The 25010-nt window shown below is 48.4% G+C and overlaps 1 protein-coding gene across 3 annotated transcripts in view; it reads right to left on the bottom strand.

Moving 5' to 3' along the window:
* ANKHD1 (ankyrin repeat and KH domain containing 1) overlaps positions 1–25010 on the bottom strand; it is a 1478908-nt gene that overhangs the window by 610890 nt on the left and 843008 nt on the right. For all 3 annotated transcript variants that reach the window (XM_086931463.1, XM_086931465.1, XM_086931464.1), the window contains exon 24: positions 3290–3406. In XM_086931463.1, coding sequence (XP_086787589.1) covers positions 3290–3406 — 117 coding nt within the window. The remainder of the gene's footprint in view (positions 1–3289; positions 3407–25010) is intronic.

Below are 25010 nucleotides of genomic sequence, written 5' to 3'. Positions count from 1 at the left end.
CACTCTGATGGAAACATGGTTAATTTCCGGCGTTGCCTGGTTAACATCGCAGCCTAGATGACCACCAATAATCTCAAATTAAGCACAGATAAGACGGAGGTCTTATTTTTCAATCAAAAATCTCCCTTGCCAGCTAATATATGGTTGCCATCAGAACTTGACCCCCCCCCCCCCGTTCCAGTACAAACTGCCCGCAATTTGGGTTTCCAATTTGACACTGCTTTGTCCTGCAAAACCCAAATTAACAAAGTCTCGGCAGCTTGCTTCGGCAAGCTTCTCATGATTAAGAAGATTGTCCCCTTTCTTCCACTTGATTCATATAGGACGGTATTTCATGCCTTAATTACGTCCCATGTGGACTATGCAAACAGCCTGTATGTGGGAGCCCCGGCTTACCTGATTAAGCGACTACAGATAGTGCAGAATGCCGCGGCTAGGCTGATCTGTAACATCCCGTATCGCCATTCCATCACTCCGTATCTGGCTAAACTGCACTGGTTACCGGTAAGCTTCCGCATACAATGTAAGGCCCTAGTCTTTGCCTTTAGGGCTCTTAACGGTCGAGGTTCTGCTTACCTGAGACAGACTCAAACCTATCCAATCGGCTCATGACCTGAGATCGAACCATTTTCGCTTGATGTATGCCCCACGCTTCCGTCTTGCACGAACAGGGGGCCGGATCTTTGCTGTGGTTACCTCTAAACTTTGGAATCGCCTCCCCCTAGATCTTAGATTTATTACATCAGAGTCTCTGTTTAGGAGACAACTTAAGACCTGGCTCTTTTCCATGATCTAGCCCTTACTAAACCTCTTTGGTGTCGGTCGTCTGCAGCGCCGGGACACCCCGTTGGGGGTAGCCGCACGCTTTATAAGCTTCTAAATAAAAAAATAATATAATAAAAGCGCTCTGGGATGCAGAGGCTTGGACAACCAAGCCCTCAGGAGTGGGGTGTTGGGAGAGAGAGAGAGAGAGAGGGGGTCGCCCGGAGTCAGGTGTCGGGCCATGATACTGTCCACAGGAGTCCCTGTGTTGGGCCTGGACAAGGTGCCCAAAAGAAAGTCAGAAAGTGCCTCATTGAAAGGCAGCAATGGCTCTGTAGAGGTAGCCGCCAGCTGAAGCACTTCGGTCAGGAGGTTAGTCCTGATGGCCACTGTAGGGAGTTCGAGGTGGAGGGCCTCGGCGCCCTACGCAACACCAATGCGTAACTGGCTGCCTCCTCCGTAGCCACAGTAGGAGGAGACAGCATGCCAAGGTCAAGTGAGGTGTCAAGACCACTGACATCCTCCAAGTCCTCTGCTCAGTCCATAGTCACACTGTTGTGAGAGTCCTCAGATCCCTCCCAGTCCTCCCTTTCCTCCGAAGTCTGCGAAACAGGCTGAAAATAAGGACGATGGACATATGGGTAAAAAGGCCCCATCAGCGTCGGAATCTGCATCGAGCGACGTTGATTATGCGCTGTGTCTGGGTCGGGGCTGAAACTGGGGCCGACGTCGCCGGTTGCACCGGATGACGTCGGAGGTGGTGCCGGAGTAGGGGTCGACACCGGTGGAGGTGTTATGAGGTCAACCGGTGTCACCCGGGATCCGACCTGGATCCAGGTGCGGTCCTGCAGCACCGAAGCCACCAGCGATGGAAGGGCAGGACCCCCATTCGGGCCCGCGGGGCCCATAGGCGCACGGCTGGGACAGATGACTCAAAGAGTCGGGTCATGGCAGCAAGAAACTCTTGTACCCGACTGAGCAAGAATCGCAGACAGACCCAGAAAGGGCGGGTAGGCCGGCGGCAATGTTCCAGGCTCCGCCGGAGCCGCAGGGGTGGCACCACCTGAACCCTCAACCACGCCATGCGACGGGTGAGGGGAAGTCAAAGAGCGACAACTTCTTCTTGGAATGGTTCTACTTACCTACCCCCTAGGGCGAAGACTTCGATCCATAGGAACGAGGGTGACTGCTCCCCGACCGCTCCCTTGATCTCCCACGGGACCGGGACCTTGAGCAGCGCGGAGCCGACTGCCGGACTTCCAGCAACTTTCAGGACCACTCCTGCAAAGTCTGCGGTGCCATCGCCCGGCAGTCGGGCACGACTTGGAGTCGTGGTAGCGCCACAGGCAGTAGAGACACAAGTGGTGTGGGTCCATTACCGATATGATGTGGTGACGGTCCCTATAGTTCTTCAAGCTAAGCATCCCTCGACACCATGAGTCGATTGACCCAAAATAATTGACAAAAGGCCTCGAAAAAACTCAGTCAAAAAGGTGGTTGCCCAGATCTGCGCTTGCTGGTGCAGAAAAAGAAAGAACTGACGTCAGCGCGTGAGGGCAGCATCTAATTAGCTGCGGCAACGTCACCCCGGTGATCACGACGCCTATGACAGACGCGGAGCTGCACAACGCCACCTTCGGACGCACAGGGGTACTGCTGACTAAAGCGTTCCGGATCCAGTCTGATGCCTGGGGGTAATTCTAAGGTAAGGAATCTATCACTAAGTGTTTCTTTCGGATTCTAGTCTCAAGGACGTGGGCAGAGTGTTTCAAAAGGTGGGTCCTTGTATTGAGAAACCCGACCCTCCCGTTCGTTTAGGTTGGAAAACCCGCAACCACCAATAGATTCATGTGCATGGATCTTAAAGTGTGCTGTGGAACGTACCTGTGAATTTTTGTGGATATGTAAGTAAATAGCATAATCGAAGAGACTGAATTATTGAAAATCGAAAAGAAAAATTTGTACTCGCTGTCAAATCAAATTAAAGGAAAGGAAACGAAGGCCCTTATTGTAGTGAAAACTGCACATATACTGCAGACAGGAGGTGTCCACGTATAGAGGTTTAACGCCAAAGTCAGTGAATTGCATGTACACTTTAAGAGCACTTAAAAGAATGCTGAACAGAATAGCAAATATAAAAAGAGCTATAAAATACAATGACGACTGCAAATTTGGCCATAGCCTTGGCGTTTAACAGTATGGAGCAGTGAAATATATTATAGATGGAAACAAAAAAAGTTCAATCTTCTACCTCTAAATGTCATTTCCTCACCACCAACTCCAAATGAAGAGAAACTTTTTTTTTATAAATTAATATAAACACACGCTCAAATGACTCAGAGTAGCTAATAGAACACTATGGTCAAGATATACTTCTGTATTTCGCTAGGACAGTAGTTAGGAAGTTAGTCATTTACTATAACGCTACTTAAAGTGACAGAGTTAGACGCAGGCAGTCCGTCTTTCTAAAAATGGAATTATGTATACTGAGAAGTCAAGACTAGAAAAAAAAGCACATTTCCCTTACCTTTTCCATATCAAGCTCCTTCAGAAGGATACTTGCATTTTTATTTGCTTCAGCTGCCTGCTGGTCTTTTGCCTTCACAATAGTCTCCATGCACTGGTGACACCTTTTCAACACATCCTATATGTAAGCAAAGACAACATGCTTTTAAAGTGGGATTGAAACAAGTAGTCGTGTTGCCAAAAACACCATATGAATTCACCTCGAAATATTACTTCAAAATTGCTTGCTGCACAAATAAATCTTGAGAGCTACATCTTAAAAGAGGCATGAGATGGAAGATAATCACTTTCCTCCATTTACATACATGCACATCATACCCTTGCCAGAAAAGTACCCCCAAGAAGCCCTTTTCACTTGTTGCAATACTGCTCATCATTTTTGCTTTCCAAAACAGCCATCACGCAGTAAAAAATAAAAATGTGCATGCATATTCCTTCTCAGTACAAAATGTTTTCTTGAGAATAAGTTGCTTACCAGTATTTGCAGCACTTAAGCATTGGCATTATTCAGATATTGAAGTATCCACTATTAAACAGGGTACTTCTTGGTAAATTAACAGAATATATAACATTGTCCTTCATTCATCAAGCCCTAAGTTGTGGTTATTTCCCATATTGGGAATTATTTTCTTCCACAGTCCAATGTACTGCCCCTCCATCAATTTCTCACTTAACCCTTTCGATGCTGATGACGAGCTCAGCTCGTCATCAGCCACGGGTGGCGTGTGCTGATGACGAGCTGAGCTCGTCATGTATCGCGGTAATGCAAATGCTACTTACCAGTATGCATCTGTTCTTGGCATGTAGGGCTGCTGACATTCATATCTGTGCATAGATCGCCGCCTAGTGTTGGGTCCGGATGATTGCACATTGTTGTCCTGGAAGAGTCTTCGAAGTATCACGAGATAGGTGGCTCCTCCCCTGGACTACAGTGCGCATGGGCATCGCCTCCATCCCCAGATTGTTTTTAGCCATTGGCAGAGATGGAGTGAAGTATGTGAATGATGCCTATGCTGCGAGCAGATATATGTATGAAGACTGCAGCTTCTACAGGCGCCGGGGAGGAGGGTGGGCGATATGAATGTCAGCAGCCCTACATGCCAAGAACAGATGCATACTGGTAAGTAGCATTTGCAGTTCGAGGCATGTGGGCTGCTGAATTCATATCTGTGCATAGAATACATAGCAGTCCCCCCATTAGCGGCGGCTGCCCGTGCCAGCTGCAGCAGTCTGAAAAAGTGTTTTGAGAACAGCCTGACCAACAGCTGCCTGCTGTTTGGAGTGCACGTCTACACAGTAATGCTTAGTGAAAGTATGTGTGGTAGACCATGTGGCTGCCCTACAAATATCTTCTAAGGGAATGTTACCTAGGAAAGCCATAGAGGCCCCCAACTTCCTGGTGGAGTGGGCTCTTGGTGGGATAGTGAGAGTGCGTTTAGCTTTAGCGTAACAGATTTGAATGCATTTCACGATCCACCTAGCGATCCCAGCTTTGGAGATAGCGTTTCCCTTGTGGTGTGAGGCAAAAGCAACGAAAAGCTGCTTGGTTTTGCGAAAATCTTTTGTCCTGTCCACGTAGTACATCAAGGCTCTCTTAACGTCAAGGGTGTGGAGCATCCGCTCCGCCAGCGTCTCTGGGTTTTGGAAAAACACTGGCAACTCAATTGTCTGGTTCAAATGGAATTGAGATACAACCTTGGGTAAGAATTTAGGGTTAGTGCGGAGCACAACCCTGTTAGCATGTACCTGGAAGAAAGGTTCTTGGATGGTGAGCGCCTGCAACTCGCTAACCCTCCGTAGCGATGTAATTGCTACTAAGAAAGCAACCTTCGAAGTCAGAAACTGAAGCTCACAAGAGTGCAGTGGCTCGAAGGGAGGACCCATCAGTCTTGTAAGAACCACATTGAGGTTCCATTCTGGAGCTGGTGGGGTCCTAGGTGGAATGACTCTTTTGAGTCCTTCCAGAAAAGCCTTGATAGCAGGGACCTTAAAAAGTGACAGGTGTTGCCTATTCTGGGGGTATGCCGCCATAGCAGACAGGTGAATGCGGATGGAAGAGTACGCCAAATTGCATTGATACAGGTGGAACAGGTAACAAATTATGTTTTGAATGGAAGCATCTAGCGGGTCAATACCGTGGTTTACACAATAGACGACAAACCTCTTCCATTTAGCCGCATAACAAGCTCTAGTAGTGGGCTTCCTTGCCTCCCGAATGATGTCCATGCAATCGGGGGGAAGATTGAGGTAGCCGAACTCTAGGACTTCAGGAGCCAGATCGCCAGGTTGAGCTGTTGCGGATCTGGGTGCTGAATGTCGCCATGGCTCTGCGTCAGAAGGCTGGGAGTGAGATAAAGCCTTTGATGCGGTACCACGGAGAGTTCCAGAAACGTGGTGTACCATGGTTGGCGAGCCCACGTTGGAGCAACCAGGATGAGAGTCATCGAGTGCTGCCTGAGCTTGCGTGCCACCAGCGGTATCAGAGGTGCTGGGGGAAAAGCGTACGCAAATCTGCCTGACCAGTTCATCCACATCGCATTGCCCTGTGATTGCGGGTGTGGGAACCTGGCGGCTTTGGCATTTTGCGTTCTCCTTTGTGGCGAACAGGTCTATCTCTGGATGACCCCACCTTTGGAAGTACGGTTGGAGTACTGATGGATGTATCTCCCACTCGTGCATTTGATGGCTGTGCCTGCTGAGCAGGTCCGCTATCTGGTTGTCCTTGCCCGGGAGATGCTCTGCCATGAGGAAGATGTTCCTCTGAATGGCCCACTTCCACATGCTCTGAGCCAGATGAGACAGCTGCGGAGTGTGTGTGCCTCCCTGCTTCTGAATGTAGTACATGGCTGTCATGTTGTCCGTCCGGATCAACACGACCTTGTTGCACAGATGTACTTTGAACGCCTTCAAGGCCATGAAGATTGCCATCAGTTCCAACACATTGATGTGCATCTTCCTTTGCTGTAGTGTCCATAGTCCCTGCACCGTGTAGTGGAGTACATGCGCTCCCCATCCCTGGAGAGAAGCATCCGTCGTCAGGATAATCTGTGGCACAGGCTCTTGGAATGGTCGGCCCTTGCAAAGGTTTTGTGGATTCCACCAATGCAGAGAGTTGTATGCCCGACCGCTCACCAGCACTAGGTCTGTCAGTTGCCCATGAGCCTGAGTCCACTGACGTGCTAGGCACTCCTGAAGCGGACGCATATGTAGTCTCGCGTGCGGGACAATGGAGATGCAGGAGGCCATCATGCCTATCAACTGCATGAACACTTTCGCTGGAAGCGAGTGTTGAGGTCTGAATCGTTGGATCAGCGTTTGGATACTGGCGATTCTCACTGAATTTGGCTGCGCAGTGGCTGCCAGAGTGTTTATCGTCGCGCCCAGATACTGTCGTACATGGGCGGGCTGGAGATGGGATTTTGGGTAGTTCAGAGAGAATCCCAGATCGTGCAGGAGATGAATGGTGCGGGACACGTGGTCGGCGCACTGCTGTTCTGTATTTGCCTGAATGAGCCAGTCGTCCAGGTAAGGGTAGACGCGGACGTTCTGGCGTCGTAGATGCGCCGCCACAGTCGCCAGGCACTTCGTAAAGACCCTCGGCGCTGTGGTGACCCCGAACGGCAGAACCCTGAACTGGTAGTGCTGGTCTTGAATCGTGAATCTGAGATACTTCCTGTGGGAAGGATGCAGGGGGATATGAAAGTATGCATCTTTTAGATCCAACGTAGCCAGGAAGTCCCCCTGTTGAAGCAGAGGGAGTACCTGCTGTAACGTGAGCATATGGAAATGCTCCAAGAGAATGTACCAGTTGAGGAGCCTGAGGTCCAGGATGGGCCTGAGGGATCCGTCCTTTTTGGGGATTAGAAAATACAGAGAGTAAACCCCTGTTCCCCTTTCTTGTAGTGGTACGAGCTCTATTGCCCCTTTTTGAAGCATGACCTGAACTTCCTGCTGCAACAAGTGCAAATGCTCGCCGGCTCGCCGGACATAGGACGGCTTCTTGGAGGTATGTTTGGTGGAGTGGAAGTAAGTTCCAGACAGTAACCGTACTGGATAAGAGACCTGACCCACCTGTCCGTGGTGATGGATTTCCACGCGGGCAGGAACTGCTGGAGTCTCCCCCCGACCGGTGTTGCGTGGTCGGGGGGCAGTGACAAGACGTCACTGCTTGTTGGCGGTGGTGGACCTGGAGCTGTTGTTTCCACGTCCCCTGCCTTTGATGTTGTTGCCTCTGTAGCCACCTCTACCCTTGTTGGTGTATGAGGTTTGGGTATTACTTTTATAATACTGTGTGGACTGCGATGCCTGACCCCTTGAGGTGCCTCTGGTATTGGAGCGGCGAAAGGAACCACCCCGAAACTGCTGAGACTGTAGGGCCCCCATAGACTTAGCAGTGTCTGTGTCTTTCTTCATTTTTTCCAGTGCCGCATCCACCTCAGGGCCGAACAGGTGGTCAGGATTAACTGTTTGGTTCATGATGGTTGTTTGTATATCTGGTTTGAAACCTGATATCCTAAGCCATGCATGTCTTCTCAGGAACACACTAGTGTTGATTGCCCTGGAGGCTGTATCAGCCCCGTCCAGCGCACATTTGATGGAAGCGTTTGTGATGAGCTTTCCTTCCTGAATTAACATTTCCCCTGCCTCCTTGTACTGGTCAGGCAAGTGTTGCAGCAGTGTTTCTAGGGTGTCATAATGAGCCCTATCGTAGCGTGCAAGTAGGGCCTGCGTGTTTGAGATTCGCCAAATATTAGCTGCCTGTGCAGCAATCCGTTTCCCTGAGGCCTCAAATATTTTAGACTCTTTGTCTGGGGGAGGAGCGTCACCAGTGGTCTGCGAGTTCGCCCTCTTGCGTGCGTTGGATACCACCAACGAGTCCAGTGGCAAGTGTCCCTTGATGTATGTTGGATCCGAGGGCGCTGCCTTATATTTTTTGTCAATGCGAGGATTGATGACACGCGCCCGGCTGGGCTCTTTGAAGACCTCAGTCGCGTGCTTTAGCACTCCCTTGAGCATTGGCAATGTCTTGACTGACTTTTCAGCCACTGAGAAAGTGTCAAACAAAAAGTCCACATCCACAGGATCTGAGTGCAGCTCGACATCATGGTTAGCTGCAGCTCGCTCAATCAAAGCGTTGAAGGCTGCCGAGTCCTCCGTCGGTGAGGTCTTTGCAGCAAAGAGCTGCGGTCCCTGACCCGATTGCGGGTCGTCCGGGTCGCCTCCGGCAGACCAAGGCTCATGTTCCTCCTCCGGATCAAAGTACGCCGGATAGTTGTACTCTACCTCCTCATCGTCACCATCCCCTGCGTTGGAACGCGTTGGCGAATGTTCTAAAGCTTGTGGAGAGGCAGGCTCGATCGGGGCTGAAGTACCCGCAGAATCCTTCTTATTTTTGAGAGGAATACGAAAATGTTCCAACACCGGCTCCGTGGTGATTTTCCTTTTGAGGAGAGACAGTTTTCCGGTATTGGCGTCGATGATGACCTCTCGACGCTCTTCCTCTGCAAGCGGCTGGAGCCGAGGCTTCGACACCACCAGTGCCGCTTCGGGCGTCGACACCTGCTTCGAGGGCACACCTGCCCCATGCTTCGGAGCGAAAGCCTTCGGCGTCGACTTCGGCGGCAGGGTAAAGCGGATAGGCGTTTGCGTCTTTGTTGTGTGCTTCGGCACCACATCCCCTAGTTCGGGAACCACAGCGTCCTTCCGAATCCGTTGCAGGGACTCCGCGACCTTCTTCGTCAAGGCCGTGGAGGGCTTGACCGGCTCGAGCGATCTCCCCGAGTCGGGTCGGCGAGAGGCATCGTCTTCGGAGCAGACACTTCACGGTCCTTGTCCCCGACGGGCGGAGCCGTGGAATCGCCTTGACGCTTCTTCGAAGCTTTCTTCGGGTCATCGACCTCTACCATCTTCGGCGACGACGCGGCCGCGTCGGTCGACTTAGTCTTCGGCGTCGACCCCGAGGCCCTCGGGTCGGCCATCTTGGCACTGCTCTTCAGGTCGGCCATTTTGAATTTTTGGGAAGTCGACGCCTCCTGAGCCTTCTGCACCAGTGCAGCTTTCACTTTCGGTTTCGAAACCGGAGGAGTGGATCCCAATGGCTTCACTTTCGTTTTTGTTAACGGGAGTGGCGCCTTAGAAATGTCCGTGACCGGGCCCGGAGGCGGGGCTGCTGGACTAGTAACGAGGTTTTGGGTAAGGCCCGAAGGCGATCCCTCGACCTGGGCCGCATGAAGGGGATTGACCCCTGAGTCAGTCTGGGGACGCTCGTCCTCCGAGCTGTCCCCCACGGTGGCAATTGCCCCATCGTCGTCCCCTACCTCGTCGCCGGCTTCGTCAAAGTCCTCGTCTCCCGCGTCATAGGCATCCCCCTCAGACGCGGGGCTAGAGTCCGAAACCCGCATGACATCGCCGTCTTCAACAGATTCTTCGAAGATGTCGTCCGGCGGGGGCGCCGAGGTTGCCGATAACTGGGCCTGGAGTCTAGCGGCCCGACGAATCTTGAGAGTCTTCTTGCACCGGAACTTCGAGCAGGCCATACACCTGGCCTCATCATGGTCCGGTGACAAACATTTGTTGCACACAGGGTGCACATCGAGGTGTGAATACTTGGAGGTGCACACCGGGCACCTCTTGAACGGAGTCCGTTCCATGTCTGGAGCGTCGAGTAGGCCCGTCCGCGCCGAGAGCACGCGGATGGGTAGCAAGAGTTCGGAGCTGAGAACAGACAAAAACCCGAACGAAACGATACCGACGCCCAGCCTAAAGACCTTTTGGTCTCGAGTTAGAAAAGTTTTACAACTATCGATTCCGACATAGGGAACCGAAACACATCCGAACCCAATGGCGGAAAAAAACAATCTGGGGATGGAGGCGATGCCCATGCGCACTGTAGTCCAGGGGAGGAGCCACCTATCTCGTGATACTTCGAAGACTCTTCCAGGACAACAATGTGCAATCATCCGGACCCAACACTAGGCGGCGATCTATGCACAGATATGAATTCAGCAGCCCACATGCCTCGAACTTACAAAAATGCAGCACAGCACAAAAATCACCGCAGCAGCGATGCGGTTAAACTATGTTAGCTTATAAGTGTGTGCAAACTGTCCACGGTTTCACACTTAAGAAATGAGGAAAAGGACACAAACAACGGTGGAGAAGTGCACTTTTTTTATATTTATCATTTTCGTACATAGCATCCCTACAAACTTTAGTGCTCACTGTCACTGCCATAATCATTAAACTATGAAAAAAGAAAAAATAATATTGACCATACGTAAGTCGATGTATCAAAAAGCAGTGGGGTAAGAAGGATCCAATTGAATTTTTAATATACAGTCCCGGAGGCCCGCCCCGCTCCCCAAATGACAACGTCCGCCCACATCAGCACAGACATGAGACCAAAACACAACCTTTACATCTTACAGATTGGTATTCGTTAAACTTGCAATTGTGATCAATAAACAAGTTACCCCACCCCGGCCGGGACTATACCTTGTTCTAGTTGAGTGCTAGTAGCTCGGTTTTCAGCCTCCACATAATTTCTAAAGGGCCCCATATATCTTTGGGACGGGAGGAGCGAGGTAGTGCACTTGAGTAGACTTCACTGTTAGTGTTACAGAATGCTAGACTAATCAGCTAACTGTGTAGTGTGTGAACTGTCTAACGGCCCCAATGAAGGGTGATTTCCCTTTTTTCCAGTAGGAAACTAAGGGAGTCAAATCTTCGGACTGTTTTAGGGAAGTTTACCAAATAACCCAACAATGCGACTTCGGGTGTGGGGACGAGGGTCAGTGTGGTTATGTCACCAAGCGTTTTGTGAACCGCCTCCCAGTACGACTGCAGTTTTGGACAAGTCCACTTGAGATGGGCAAAATCAGCGTGTGTGGCATCCCATTTACAACAGTTATGAGGTCTGGACAGATCTAGCCTGTGAGATCTGGCGGGGGTGATGTACATTCTACGTAGGAATTTAAAATGGAGTTGTTTATGTTGACTGTTTAAAGAGACTTCTTTAGTTGCTGTGCAACATTTGGTGCATTGGTCGTCTGAGATGGGGTGGCTTAAGTCATTTTCCCAGTCTTTGCGAATCTTGTCTTCATTGACCGGCATAATGTCGGAACGTGCCTTGTATAGCTTAGATACGAGGTGTACCCCTCCCTTATTCTCAATGATCATGGAGAGTGGAGCGAAAGAGTCCGTCATGATGGGAAAACCAGGCAAAGAGGCGCGTAGGGCCAAACATATATGTCCAAAAACAAAGAGATCCACAAAAGTAGCACTGTGGAAGCGCTCTTCGTTCACCACAGAGAAGACATGTCCAGCGGGATGCAAGTCTCCAGTCTTGGTAATATCAAAGTTGGCCAAGGTGCGCTGCACCAGTCGTTAACCTGTGATTGGCAGCCAGCGAGCAGTGGGGATAGGTAAAGCAGAGGAATATAGTGTAGTTGTGCCAGTGAGCCGCCTAAGTTTGTCCCAGGCCCAGCTGGTGGTGGAGACTATCTGTAAGTCATTGGGGTCTTTGGGTACACCCTTGGGAAATACTGTAGATAACATCTCCGGCAGAAGGAAATCCGCCTCAGGGCGGAGAAACGGGATCCTAGCGTCGGGCTGGAACCAAGCAAAGGCGTAGCTGCATTGGGCCACTAGGTAGTACAACTGAAGGTCGGGCACCCTGAATCCCCGCCTCTCATAAGGGTCAGCACTTGCCAACACACACGAGCCTGCTTGACCCCCAAGACAAATTTAAAAAGATGCGAGCGTAATGTAAAAAAGAAACTGTTCTGGAGGGGAATGGGGATAGTATTAAAAAGTTATAAAAATGTTGGGATAACTACCTTCATGATTACTGCAACTCTGCCAGCGATGGACAACGGCAACCGCAGCCAACTTTCCACCTGAGCTTCTAGAGTGCTGACCGCTTGACCATAATTGAGGTGGAGTGTCTGGGATGTGCCCAGATGTATATGCAGTCAGTGCACCATTCAAGGGGGAATTCACACTCCCACTGATTCATGCTAGAGGTCAAGGGGAAGATGACCAACTTGCGCCAAATAATGCTCAGGCCAGAATGTTGTCCAGGAGGGGACCAGTGTTGAATTGGAGGCCCCTCAGCAGGCTTTTCTCCTGAAAATGCCAGGTTAAGGTGTCCATGGCTAGAATAAACAATAAGGATGACAGGGGACAGCCTTGCAGTGCCACTGGATAGAGAGAAGGGGAGGGAAAGCATACCATTCATGCAAAGTCTCACTGTGGGGCGGCTGTATAATAATGCAGTGGTGGCAATAAATCCCGTAGGTATTCCCATGTGACGCAAGCCAGACACAAAAAAGGCCACTTTAGGGAATTGAACGCTTTCTCAGTGTCCAACAAGACTGCCGCAGCTGGGACTACAGGGTTATTCCTGTGGAGAATCGAGAAGAGCGTCCTGAGATTCAAGGAAGTAGATCAATGGGTAACAAAGCCGGATTGAGCTGGGGAAATAATAAATTCCATCATGAGAGATAAGCGCATTGCAAGTACCTTTGCCAGAATTTTATAGTCTAGATTTAGTAGGGATAAAGGTCTGTATGACCCACATAATATCTGGTCTTTGCCAGGCTTGGGAAGGAGTATAATGACAGCCTCACGAAGGGTGGGGGTAAGATTTGTCTTTCAAGGGCCTCTGCATATACCTCGATCAGTTGAGGAGCCAGCAGATCCTTATAGGACTGTGGCGCGGTGGAGAAGCAGACCAGGACAACTAGATTCTTTTTAAAGGTTTGTCTTTTTAATGATAGTGTATTCGACGAAATAAGGCTTTTGGGAAGTCAGTCTTTCGTGGAGAAAAGTACACAAAATAATGGGTCAGGAAACAAAATGACAGTCCTTGGTATAAAGAATTCTGGGAGTTGTAGTTTGGCCCGATTTCTTCCTCGTTCCTGGATGGTGGTCAGGAGTTCCAGTGAATGGCAGGCTTGCCGACCATATACCCGCTGGAAGATAGGACCGTCAATAGAAGGGGGGAAAAAAAAAGAAAATACAAAGAAACAACGTAAGGGGGATGTTTCGCCTCTAATTAATTGGTCGCTGGAAGCCGGGGAGGTGTAGAGGGTTGCCACCGCTACCGTCACCAGTGTGTTTTGCGTGCGCTTATTCTAGCACGAAGATGGTCCGAGGTCTCTACCACCCGTAACAAACCCTCCTCTGGGTCCCTCCAGTACGCGGCCCCACACCAAGCCGAAACGCCCCGTACCTTGTTTAGATGCGTCCCTACAGGGCCGTGGCTCGCTTCTCCGTGTTGCCAGGTAGGGTCTGGCTGCCCATCTGTTTCCTTGTCCGGTACTGCTCCACTCCGGTGCTCCTCCCGGGACGACGAGTCTTCATGCTCCTCTCGGCGGCTTCCTTCTTCATACGTTGGTGCCACAACGAAGGTCTTCACCAGCGTCTTCTCACGGCGTGTTTCAACGGTCTGTCCAATCTAACAACGACAACCTCTGGCATCCTCAGTTTTGAAGTTGTCGGGATCATGTGACTCGGTCACCTGATCCGGGAAGTCTACCGCCTTAAAGGACCAGTACTCCTCAGACAAGGTCTGTGAATATAGAAGAGGAGACGGGGAAAGAGTTCCACTAAGGGGGTTCCAGAATGCCCGTCCTCACACAGACTTAAAAAATTCCACTGTGAAGCCATCCAGCTCAGGGGCAGTGGAGCTTCGAAAGGCCTCAATGGCACTATTGACCTCCTCCTCCGAGATTGATTCCGCCAATAGTTCCTGTGGATTCTTCTCTCGATATACCAATGCGAACTCGGAAAGATAAGCTTCCTGTGCAGTGGGTTCGTTCCTTACTCTAGAAGTGTACAGAGAGGTGAAATATCCTAGGAATTTGTTATTAATCTCGGAGGTGTCTGTGATTACCTGGCCTGTGGTGGATCTCAACTCAGTGATATAAGCTTTGCTCTATGGGGGTCGAAGCATCTGGGCAAGTAGCCGGCCTGGCCGCTCCCCCTCGCCATAGCAACAAGCAGTTTGGTATTTACCTAGAAAAAGTATTTTGCGATCTGCTGTCTCCCTGTATTCATTGAGGAGGGTGAGCTGACGCTTGACCGCCTCTGGATTAGGAGTATTTCTTGTTTCGCTGACCATTTCTGCCCGGTCGCGTTCCAAATGGGGAAGTGTCGTTCTTAGTGGTTTTAGCACCCCAGCATGTTTGGCAGTGCAGACACCCCTAATGTATGCTTTAAAACCCTCCCACAGGACTGCCAGATTATCAACCGAGCCGGTATTGATGGCGAAATATTCTTCAATGTCTTTGTGTACCTCCGAGTGGAAGAGGTCATCGTTAAGGGCGCGGCTGGGGAAACGCCACTGTTGTTCGTACCCATCTGGACGGGGAACTAAGGACAAGCTTAACAGGGGAGTGGTCAGAATAAGTTCTCGGGAGCATTGTGATCGAATGGTACCAGCTGGAGATGCCAGGGGAAACTAGCCAATAATCAATCCTACTCCAAGTGTTGTGTTGGCCAGCATAATGCGTACACTCATTGGTGGAAGGGTTGCACCTCCGCCATATGTCGAGAAGAGAGAATTGCTCACAAAGATCTAGTAGAGCACGGCGAGCGCGAGGTTTGGTGCCAGGAGATTTAGTGGTGCCATCCAAGGCGGGGTTATGGAGCAAATTAAAATTCCAAACCACCCCCAGTAATAGGACAGGATCCAAGTTCATAAGTTGGGCATGCAGAGAATGAAAGAATTCCGGGGAATCTGTGTTCGGGCATACACACACATCAGGGCAGCGCTATGACCATTAGTGACCCTGTGACAATGGTGTATCTACTCTCGCTATCCCCAATGATTGAGTGAAGGCTGAAGCGCACCCTTTTATGATTAAGATGGCAGTGCCTCTAGCGTAACTGCTGAAGTCGGAGAAGTATCTATGTGCGCCTCCGCTTGAAGCTAGACATTGTGACGCAGCATATAGTGAACAACATGCCTTCTCTTACGATTGTCATTTAGACCTTTGACATTCCAGGATATGAAGGACAATCCAGAGAGACCATCAACATTACCTAGCTGGGCAATCTAATGGTCGAGGTATATAGAACAAAAACAATAAATTGCTGATCGATGCTAAATCGGACAGTGAGCATAACTAAGTAAACAAAAATGTCTGTGCGTTGAAATTTGCCCCCCCCCCACCTAACCTCACCATAAAGAAAGCTAAGCATAAACCACAACAGACAACAAGACTTTAAATACCTAATAATTTTGAATTGGAATGATAATTCGCTCTATCGGTATACCCGTATCACTAAAAACAAACCCAAGGTGTACACCATGAGGGGTGGCAACGCCACGTCAGTCGACCAGCTATTAGAAATATTCCGCACTGATGAGTAATATCATCCCAGTGCAGCCATATTGACAGATGAAGAGTTAGCAATACATTAAACTCAGCAAGTTCCGGCGCTCAAAAAAAAGTTCCATACTTGCACTGGAGCCGCTGAATGGCGGGGAGGGGGGCGGAATCAAGGCACCATCAGCGACTGTCTGGTTGTTGTTCTGTTTATGTGTGTTGCAAAATTCCTGAGGCCTTGACACCGTTGTACTTACGGCGGGCTTCCTGTGTCATGATGTGAAGTTTGGGTAGAGAGATAGTGTGGAACCCTGCCATTTGGTGTCTCCACGTTCACTAGCGAGGCGCAGTGTGGTGTCACGATCGCGAATGCTTATGATGCGTGCGATGATGGGCTTTAGGGCAGCCCGAATTAGGCCTAGGGTCCAGAGGGTGGTGAGCACATTCTACTACAAATCCAGGGGTAAAGGACTCCCTCCCAAATATATCGGTAAGCAGGGTCTCAATGAAGACGTCAAAACGGCCTGTGGCTGTGGTCTCCGTCACTCCCAGGATGCAGATGTTATTTCGCCTGCTGCGTGCCTCAAGATCTTCATTCTTAATTGCCACATCTTAAAGGATGTGTTCAACAAGCTCCAGTCTTTTAGGAGATTGTGCAGTGCCAGCCTCAATGTATGAGATATGCACCTTCCCAACGTCCAGGTGCCTATCATGTGCTTGGATTTTGCCCCCCAGGTTCTCGAGTCACTTGGCCAGGGTGTTGAATCGCCCATCCAGTGATCTGAAACACGATCTCATCTCCTGGATCAGTGATAAGGATTGAGTCTAGGGTCGTCATCTTGGACCGTGTCCTGGCCTCCCTCCGCCATGTCGGGCCACCCTCTATAAGCTTCGACGCATTTTTCAAAAGAGAGGGTCTTTTGCCTCTGGTCTTTGTGGCCCATGCCGCTTCACAGAGACGGGAGGCAGCAAGATGTTCACTCGGCAGGCCGAATATGGGAGAGAAAACCAGCTACTTCAGCTATTAACTGGAAACAGGTAACATGTGAGGCAGGCAGTTACATGTAGGTCGAGGCTCAGGGTTCAGGTGTATCCATTCGCAGCTAGGGATCACGCTGTGATGTCTCCAGTTTCAGTCCCTGTGATGCGGGCAGCAGCATGAGCGTTGAGCCCACAGGTCGCAGATTGAGCAGGCCAGAGTGGCGGGTGTAGCGCAGGGCAGCCGGTAGCGGTGGATTTATTTATTTAGAGTTTTATATAGTGCTGGCAAGACCCAAGGGTATCAGAGCGCTTTACAATATGTAACAGAGAAGCAATCAAACATAAGAAGTGACCATAGTGATTCGTGATTAGTAGAGTTCAAACACAGAATGGTAAATCAGACATAATGATCAGTGAGGTGCACAGTTCAAACAAAGAGTAACCAATAGACTCCAGGATTCAAGACTACTCCAGATCAGTGAGGGGGAGCACTGGAGCGAGACGAGAGTTGAGCGAGGTATCGGTCACCTAAACAGAGGGAATGTATACTGCAGTGCGCAGGATTCGATGTGGCACGCCAGCTATCCATTCGGAAGAGATCGGTTGAGGAAAAGGTCTTTGAGCTGGCTTTTGAATTTTGGGAAGTAGGGGCTAGTCCTGATATGAACTGGGATGGTGTTCCACATTTTGGGAGCATTTCCAGAGAAGGATCATGATAAGGCTTCATGTTTGTGAGTTTTTGGCAGGATGAGAAGTAGAGTGTTGGTACTCCTTAGGTTCCTTGACTGACCAGCTTTGTTTAGCTTGGCGGCCAGGTATGGGGATTTGCTGGTATGTAGGGCTTTGTGAGTGAGACAGGCTGTTCTGAAGCTGGTGCGCATTTCGGTTGGTATCCATTTTAGCTCTCTGAGGGCAGGAGTGATGTGTTCATATTTGTTTGACTCCAGTGACCATCCTGGCTGCTGCACTTAAAGTTGTTCTGAGGGGGGCAAGGTGGAATTTTGCTGTGCCTGTGAGGGTTGCGTTTCCGTAGTCCAATCTGGACAGAACCAAGGATTGGGTGGCTTGTTTGAGGTCATTGGGGGGGATGAATGGCTTTATTTTGTTGAGCAGTTTTAGGCTGAAGAAGGCGCTCTTGGCGGTATTTTTGATGTGTTTGCCCAGGTCTAAATTAGGGTCCAGTGTGATTCCCAGTGATTTTACAGAGTCTGCTGGGATGAGGCTGCAGTTAAGAGCATCAATGGTTTTTAGCCATTCTGTGACTTGGGGGTGGGGGGGGGGGGGTATGTGCTTTATTGGCTATGATGAGTATTTCTATTGTGTCCTGGTTTAGTTTCAGGTGGTTGAGGGATAACCAGCGTTGCATTTCTTTCAGGGTGAGATTTAGTCTTTGTATGTCTTCAATAGTGGAAGTTTCAAGTTAGATCTGTGTATCGTCTGTATATAGGTGGAAGGGGATGTTGGCGTTGTTGAGTATCTTGGCGAGTGGCTCCATGTAGATATTGAATAGTGCCGGGGAAAGAACTGATACTTGCGGAACCCCCCTCTTTACGGGGAGTAAGTCTGATGTGTTGTTTTTAATCTTTATTCTTTGGGTAAAGTTCTGCAGGAAAGAGGAGAACCACTGTATTACCACCTCGTCTGCTCCAACCCTTTCCCGTAGTACATTAATGAGCAGTTTGTGATCAACCGTGTCAAAGGCTGCCAACAGGTCCAGGAGGATGAGTAGACCGCATCGTCATTGTCAAGTGACTTGTAGATGTCATCTATGACATTCAGGATCGCTGTCTCGGTGCTGCAACCTTTCCTGAAGCCTGATTGTTGAGGATCTAGGAAGTTGTTGCTTTCAATGTGTTATGTTAATTGCAGGAGGACACATCTTTCTAAGATTTTTACTAAAAATTGGAGATTAGATACAGGCCTGAAGTTGTTGAAATCATTGAGGTCTGAGCCTGTTTTTTTCTATTTTTTTTTTTTAGAAGTGGTGTGACTTGACCCATTTTGAGGCAGTCTGGCATGATTCCAGTTCTTAGAGAGCGAGTGGTCGGCGCCCAGACTTGGCCGCGGGGCCTCAGGGATAAGACAGGAACCGGCCGAGCATCTCAGTTGTGGCCAAACGTGGCCGCGTCTCAGCTGAATCTGAGCATACCTGGAGGGGGGCAGCACATGGGGGGACCCGCGCCCGGTGCACTCACCGTGCTAGTAGCCGTTTGCCCCCATCTGTCACGGGATCCTGCCCATGTCGAACCACCAGTCAAGCAGTGTAGAGTAAGGATCTGGCCGCTTCTGACAATCGCCACGCCCCCTAATCTTCAAGCGCCGGAAAATCAGGCGCAGAGGCCCAGAACTTTTATCGGGTGGGATCACCCTGCGCCCACCACGCTCAGCGATGTCGAGCTGGAGTAATATAAGCAGCATATTGAGGGGATATCGCCTTTAATCTGGAAACGGCTGGGGGAGCTTCAGTGCCTTCCGGCCATCTTAGTCAATGGCTGGGCCACACCCTAGTGGAGAAGTGCACTTAGTGGTAGGTTCAGACTTGTACCTTACATTACTAAAGTAGCTATTCTTTTCAATGAAGTGATTAAAAACACAGCTTTTTCCTCCATTCACTCAAAAACAAAACTGTGCATCTTCTGTCCTGTTCAACCAGTTATCTTCATGCTAGACTTCGGTACTGCTATTTTGGTGGAGGCCCTCTTGACGTCACTTGCACCACTTCCCATCTGCGCCTCCATTTTGACATTTACGTTGAGGTATTTCTGGTAGCTTTTTCAGCAACATCCGATTTGCAGCAATGCTAATGTAAAACAAATGAGTGATAGTCAGGAAAGACAACCTTACAGCCTGTTGGTTTTGAGTAAAAAAATAAACTGTATGTATATAACTAGCCATGAAGGGAAGCCTGCCTTTGAGATCCCATTTCCCAGTTTATAGTCTGATAATCTTGCCATGTTCATGTAATCAAAATAATTAATAAAAATACAGACAGGGGTTTTGAGTCAGCCTTTTTCAGTCATTGGTCTGTTCAGCAGTCATTCACATTTTGCTTCTATTAGTTCGCTTTAGCCATTGGGTCAAATGCAAGTTCAGTGACTGCATTGTGCCCGACTATATTTGCACATCTACCCATCTGCCTAAAAAAAAGTGAACTTTAGAGTGAAGGCTAATAAGCCAATACTTTTCCAATGATTTTTAATTACAGTTCCTTATCCGTTACTATTTTAGCAATTTTAGCACAGCTATATATCTTCAGGTTACGCTAATTTGTTTAGCCAGTGGGGCCTCTGCTCTGTGCGAGTAAGAATCACATTTCCCGTGATGTGCATGAAACTAAAAACAAATATTGTAAAAATCTGGATACCATTTTTGTTTTCATTTTGAGGCATCTGCTGATTCATATGAAATTATTTTTTACCACTGCACCTGCATGCCAAGGCCAGACCTATTGGCTTTGCAATGCTTCTTATAGTCCTATACCACAAACAACTTTTAAGTTGAAGGAAAATAGAAGGAATGTTTAGCAGGAAAAAAAAAACGGACATCTCTGGCTTTAGCACAATCATAAATAGGATTCCTAAACTCATTTCCCAGCTCCCAAATTAGCAATGATCACCATTCATTGCCTTCTGGTACTATTGAAGACTTTTCTGGATCCAGGTTTTTCTGATCCAGACTGACGCCTGGAAATGAGTTTCAATATAAGCTTATGCAAAAGTAAATATACATTAGACTGAAGAGATTAACAAAGCTTTGATGTCATACTTTTGGGACACATTTGTGCCAAATTTGTGAAGTAATTTTGTCCTCGCAACTTGGTTAGCCGGTGACAACAACCAATGTCACTAATGACACTGCAGAGGCAATGATTAGCCAGAGATTAATCTTTTAAGTGTTAAACTGGATTCCGAAAGCATGGACTTAATTTTTCTTAAGTCTGTACTGATTTTCCAGGAAGGAGCTGTACAGGTGGAAGCCTCTTGAGCAGCTCTATTAGGAAATTGTGAACAATGGACTGTGTAAGAAGCATAGCTTTCACACAATTTACAATTCAATGCTTTTAATTAAGTTTTTAAAAGATAACACATTGATTCCACTTAAAATGTTTTTAACCCTCACCCAGTTTAGCCCCCCTCCCCCCTCACCCACCACCCAGGAGATACTGTGCATCCTGAGATTCCTCTTTATTCCTGTGAGGGGTGTGAACACCTGGAGCCATCAGTCATGAGCCCTGTGGGACAGGCAGGCACTCCCTCTTGCTCAGCAGGGGAAGGACGCTTCCACATGCTCACTGTCTGGCTACTGAGAGCAGTACAATGATCAGAGTGAGCTTCCAGTGTAATTGACCTGTGAAAAAGTGGTGCAGCAAATACTATTGCTACTCTTTTTCTAGACTAATAACACACGTTCCTTAGTTGTACACCTGTACAGTAAATAAAGAAGTCTAATATCTTGAGAACTTCTTTTTTGCATTGTAGGAACCTGTGCATCAGCCTCACTCTGAACATCTTTCCCACCAATAAAATTGGTGGATACGCCTTTTGTATCTCCGCCAGAGCAACTGCCGGTAGATCTATGGGTATGACCTGGAAGAGCAACAGGACCAATGGGAGGATTGTCATCTTAACTGCAGCTATACATCGCAAGAGAAAAGCTGCAAGTTGTGAAATCAGGGGAGTTTGTTTTTGAATTAACCGACCAGTGGTTGATAGTTTGCCTGAAATAGATCCCCTGCCTCAGGTATGATATTGGTTCCCAGACAGATGATGGGCAGTTTGTGGCACTGGAAGGTTGTGCAGCCATCTTAATGTCTGTCTTTAAGTCCAGAGAAGGCTCAGCGCCTCAGATTAACTTGAAGCATGAACGAGGCCAAGGAGCTACAGAATTGACGTCTTTGGGTCCAACAAGGAGACCGCATATTGTCGGCAAACACCGGAAATTTAAATAAATTTGGTCCTCTTCAAAGTCAAAGTGAATGTGAGTTCCTTGTGCCCATGGCTCAATAAACAAGGCGGAGGGGTTGGAGACAGTGGGCACTCCTGCCTCAGCCTGGGAGACAGTGGACTTGAGCCCAGTTTTTGCCATAAGGCAGCAATTTCATCCACACCATGTTCATGTGCCAGGGGCCAAATCCACAGGCATTCACCGTCTCCCTTAGAAAGCACCATTCAATCTGGTCAACTGCCTTTTTACCACAGAGTGAGAGGGTAGCCACCTCACTCTTGAGCTATAGTGCTGCGTCTATCACAATAACCATTTCAGTATTTTGCCTAACCTCCCTAACCTTTAATTAATTCAGATTGTCCTGAAAGGACAAACTAGGGAAGCACTTCATGAAGTCTGGTTGTCAGAATCTTAGTTAAGATCATGACAAATGATGAGAAGGGAATATGGATTGTGTTACCTGCAGACTACTTTGTCCTTCCCAGATTATAGGAACAACAAGTATTCCTGCCTTTGCTGTAGTCTGCATGTCTCGGTTGGAGCTTGCAAATTAGTTCAATAGCAATCTAAGAAAGCCTATTATATCTTTGTAGAACTGGGGTAAATTGCATCTGTATTTAGATGGTTAACACTTTTTAGAGTTGCAATGATTTCCTCTTTGTGGATGGGTTTATCTAGCTCATATACCTGCTGCTGCCTGAATCTATTCACCCCTGTGTTCCGGATATAAGGCTCTATGGACTCTAAACGTGCTGGGTGGGCAGTATGTAGTTGTTGATAATAAACCCTATACCAATCAGACCCTCTCACCCTGTAGAACACTCCTGAGGGAACATTACACCCTCAGATTTTCACAGCACAAGTGCAGAAGATACACTTATAAAAATCAGAAAAGTGAGTATCTCAGGGGAGGAGGGTGGGTCACGTGTGAATCTATGATAGATTCCAATACTGGAGAACTACAGTTACAGGTAACTTATTTTCTTACTCCAGTATTGGAACTTTCATAGATTCACATGCTTGAATCAGAATAGCAGTAGTTAACAGCATATTTTGTTCTCTCAACGCAGTGTGTCAAATCAATATTGCAAACATTTAGACAAGGAAATATACTTTACGCCATCATTCTTAATATTTCCAGTGATTCTTATCTTATCTTATCCAGAATTTGTACAGCGCACGTACACCCGAGGGTTTCATGGCGCTAACCAACAATGCTAGAAACTAAACCCAGGGAGGAAAAAGGGGAGTTACGCCAGCGTCTGCACAAAGAGCCACGTTTTGAGTTGCTGCCTAAAGAGTGGTAGAGGAACGAATCTCCAGGGTGAGGGTGTTCCGTAGCTTGGCGGCAAGCGTGGCAAACCTACGTCCTCCCTTACGTTGGAATTTGAAGCGGGGAACGATCAAGAGGGTTTGAGAGGCAGACCGAAGATTGCATAAAGGGATGTATTTAGGCAAAAGATCCTGAATAAACTTGGGGCTACGAACATTAAGGGCTTTGAACGTCATGCAGGCAGCTTTGAAGAGAGTGCGTTGTACAACAGGAAGCCAATGGAGTTGCTTAAGCAGCGGTCTAGCAGATTGCCAACGAGGGAAACGATAGATAAGTCTAGCAGCTTGGTTCTGAGCCAGCTGCAGACGCTTGCTAAGGGCGACCGGGAGGCCGAGGTAAATGGCGTTTGAATAATCTAAGTGCTACAGCACCAGGGCCATTACAACCTGGGGCAGGGTGGATTGGGTGGACAATCGGCTGATCTTTATTTTCCGAAGCTAGAAAAAGCACGATGACACTACAGCATTAACTTGAGGTCTCAATGAGAGCTCATCATCAATCAGTACCCCCCAAGCTTTTCACAGATTTGGATGGATTAGGAGGGGGGCCAAGTTTGGAAGGCCAATAATGTGGTCCCCAAAAAAGCTTACTTTTTCAGAAAAGAACCAGTTCTGTCTTTCTGGGGTTCAGCTTGAGATGGTTACTATCCATCCATTGACCTATAAAAAGCAAGGTGGATTGAAATTGAAGGGCAGATTCAGGGGAGTCGTCGATGGTATATGTGAGTTGCAGATCGTCAGCATAGTTGAAGGTGGTTACTTTAAAGGATTTTAATAAACTCATTAGAGGGAACATGTAAATGTTAAACAAGATTGGTGATAAAGAAGAGCCCTGCGGAACTCCGCAGGTAGTGCGCAATTTAGACGAGGAAAAGGGAGGAAGACCTACTGATTGGGAGCAGGAACTAAGAAAAGACCTAACTCAGTCGTGGGCGAGACCACGTATGCCGGCTAGTTTGACACGGTCGAGAAGGATGTCATGGTCGACCGTGTCAAACGCGGCCGACAAATCAAGCAGAACCAGGGCCTGGGGAATGTCTCTGTCTGCATTGTGGCGTAGAGAATCCAGGACTGCTGTAATAACCGCTTCGGTGGAGTGGGCTGGACGAAATCCCGCTTGAGCAGGGTCCAGAAAATCCGACTGCTCGAAGTCAGTAAGATGAGTGCTGACGTTAGCTTCCAAGACGTTCGCCAAATAAGGTAACAAAGAGATAGGCCTATAGTTTGATAGTGTGGCAGGATCCCAGCCTGGCTTCTTTTGTAGTGGTACTACTACAGCCTCTTTAAAGGAGCTTGGCACCACACCCGATACTAGAGAGCTGTTAAGAAGACTCAATATGAGCAGGGGAAGGGCAGTGATCACCTTTTTTAGGATCTGAGGTGGACAACAGTCATGAGGGGAGCCTGACTTGACCCAAGCTATCAGGGCAAGCAAGGACGGGACATCCAGCAGAGGGAAGGAATTAAGGGAGGAAGTATTGGAAATCAGGGTGGCATCCTGGGGAGTGGAAAGGGTAGCTGGGATACTGGACTTGATAAGCATAATTTTATCTAGAAAATATTTATTGAGGGTATTACAAAATTCTTGTGTGGCTTTAGGTTTGGGCAGGGTTCTTGCAGGATTGGTGAGCTTATCAACAATGGAGAAAATGTCCTTCGACCTATTGAGAGAGTTTTCAATAATGTTGGAAAAAAATTCTGCTTTAGCTAAGAGAATGGCCTTCATATAAGTAGAGCGAGCAGCCAAGTATTGGGTTTTCACAGAAGGATCATAATTCCTTCTCCACTCGTGTTCCTTCTGACGGACAATACGTTTCTTAGCCCTGAGTTCAGGAGAAAACCATTTATGAGCGTCGAATGACGCACAAGTTTTGACATTTTTTTTGGGGGGGGGGGGGTGTATGTTGCTGGCTTTAACAAGCCATTCAGAAATGTCAGCTGCAGATTGATCGAGATCGTCATTGTTGACAGTGACGGAATTCTGCAGACTTTCAAGAAAGGCAGAAATGTCCCAAGAGCCCCACTTCCTAATCATGCCTTTTTAAATTTCAGTATTAGTGGAAGGTTTAGGGATGGAGATATAGAATTGGATCAAAAAGTGATCAGACCATATACACGGCGAGATCGTAG

The sequence above is a fragment of the Lissotriton vulgaris genome, chromosome 7 (genome assembly GCF_964263255.1).
Source record: "Lissotriton vulgaris chromosome 7, aLisVul1.2, whole genome shotgun sequence".
NCBI classification, from domain to species: Eukaryota; Metazoa; Chordata; class Amphibia; order Caudata; family Salamandridae; genus Lissotriton; species Lissotriton vulgaris.
This window is presented reverse-complemented; position numbering and strand designations above follow the sequence as displayed.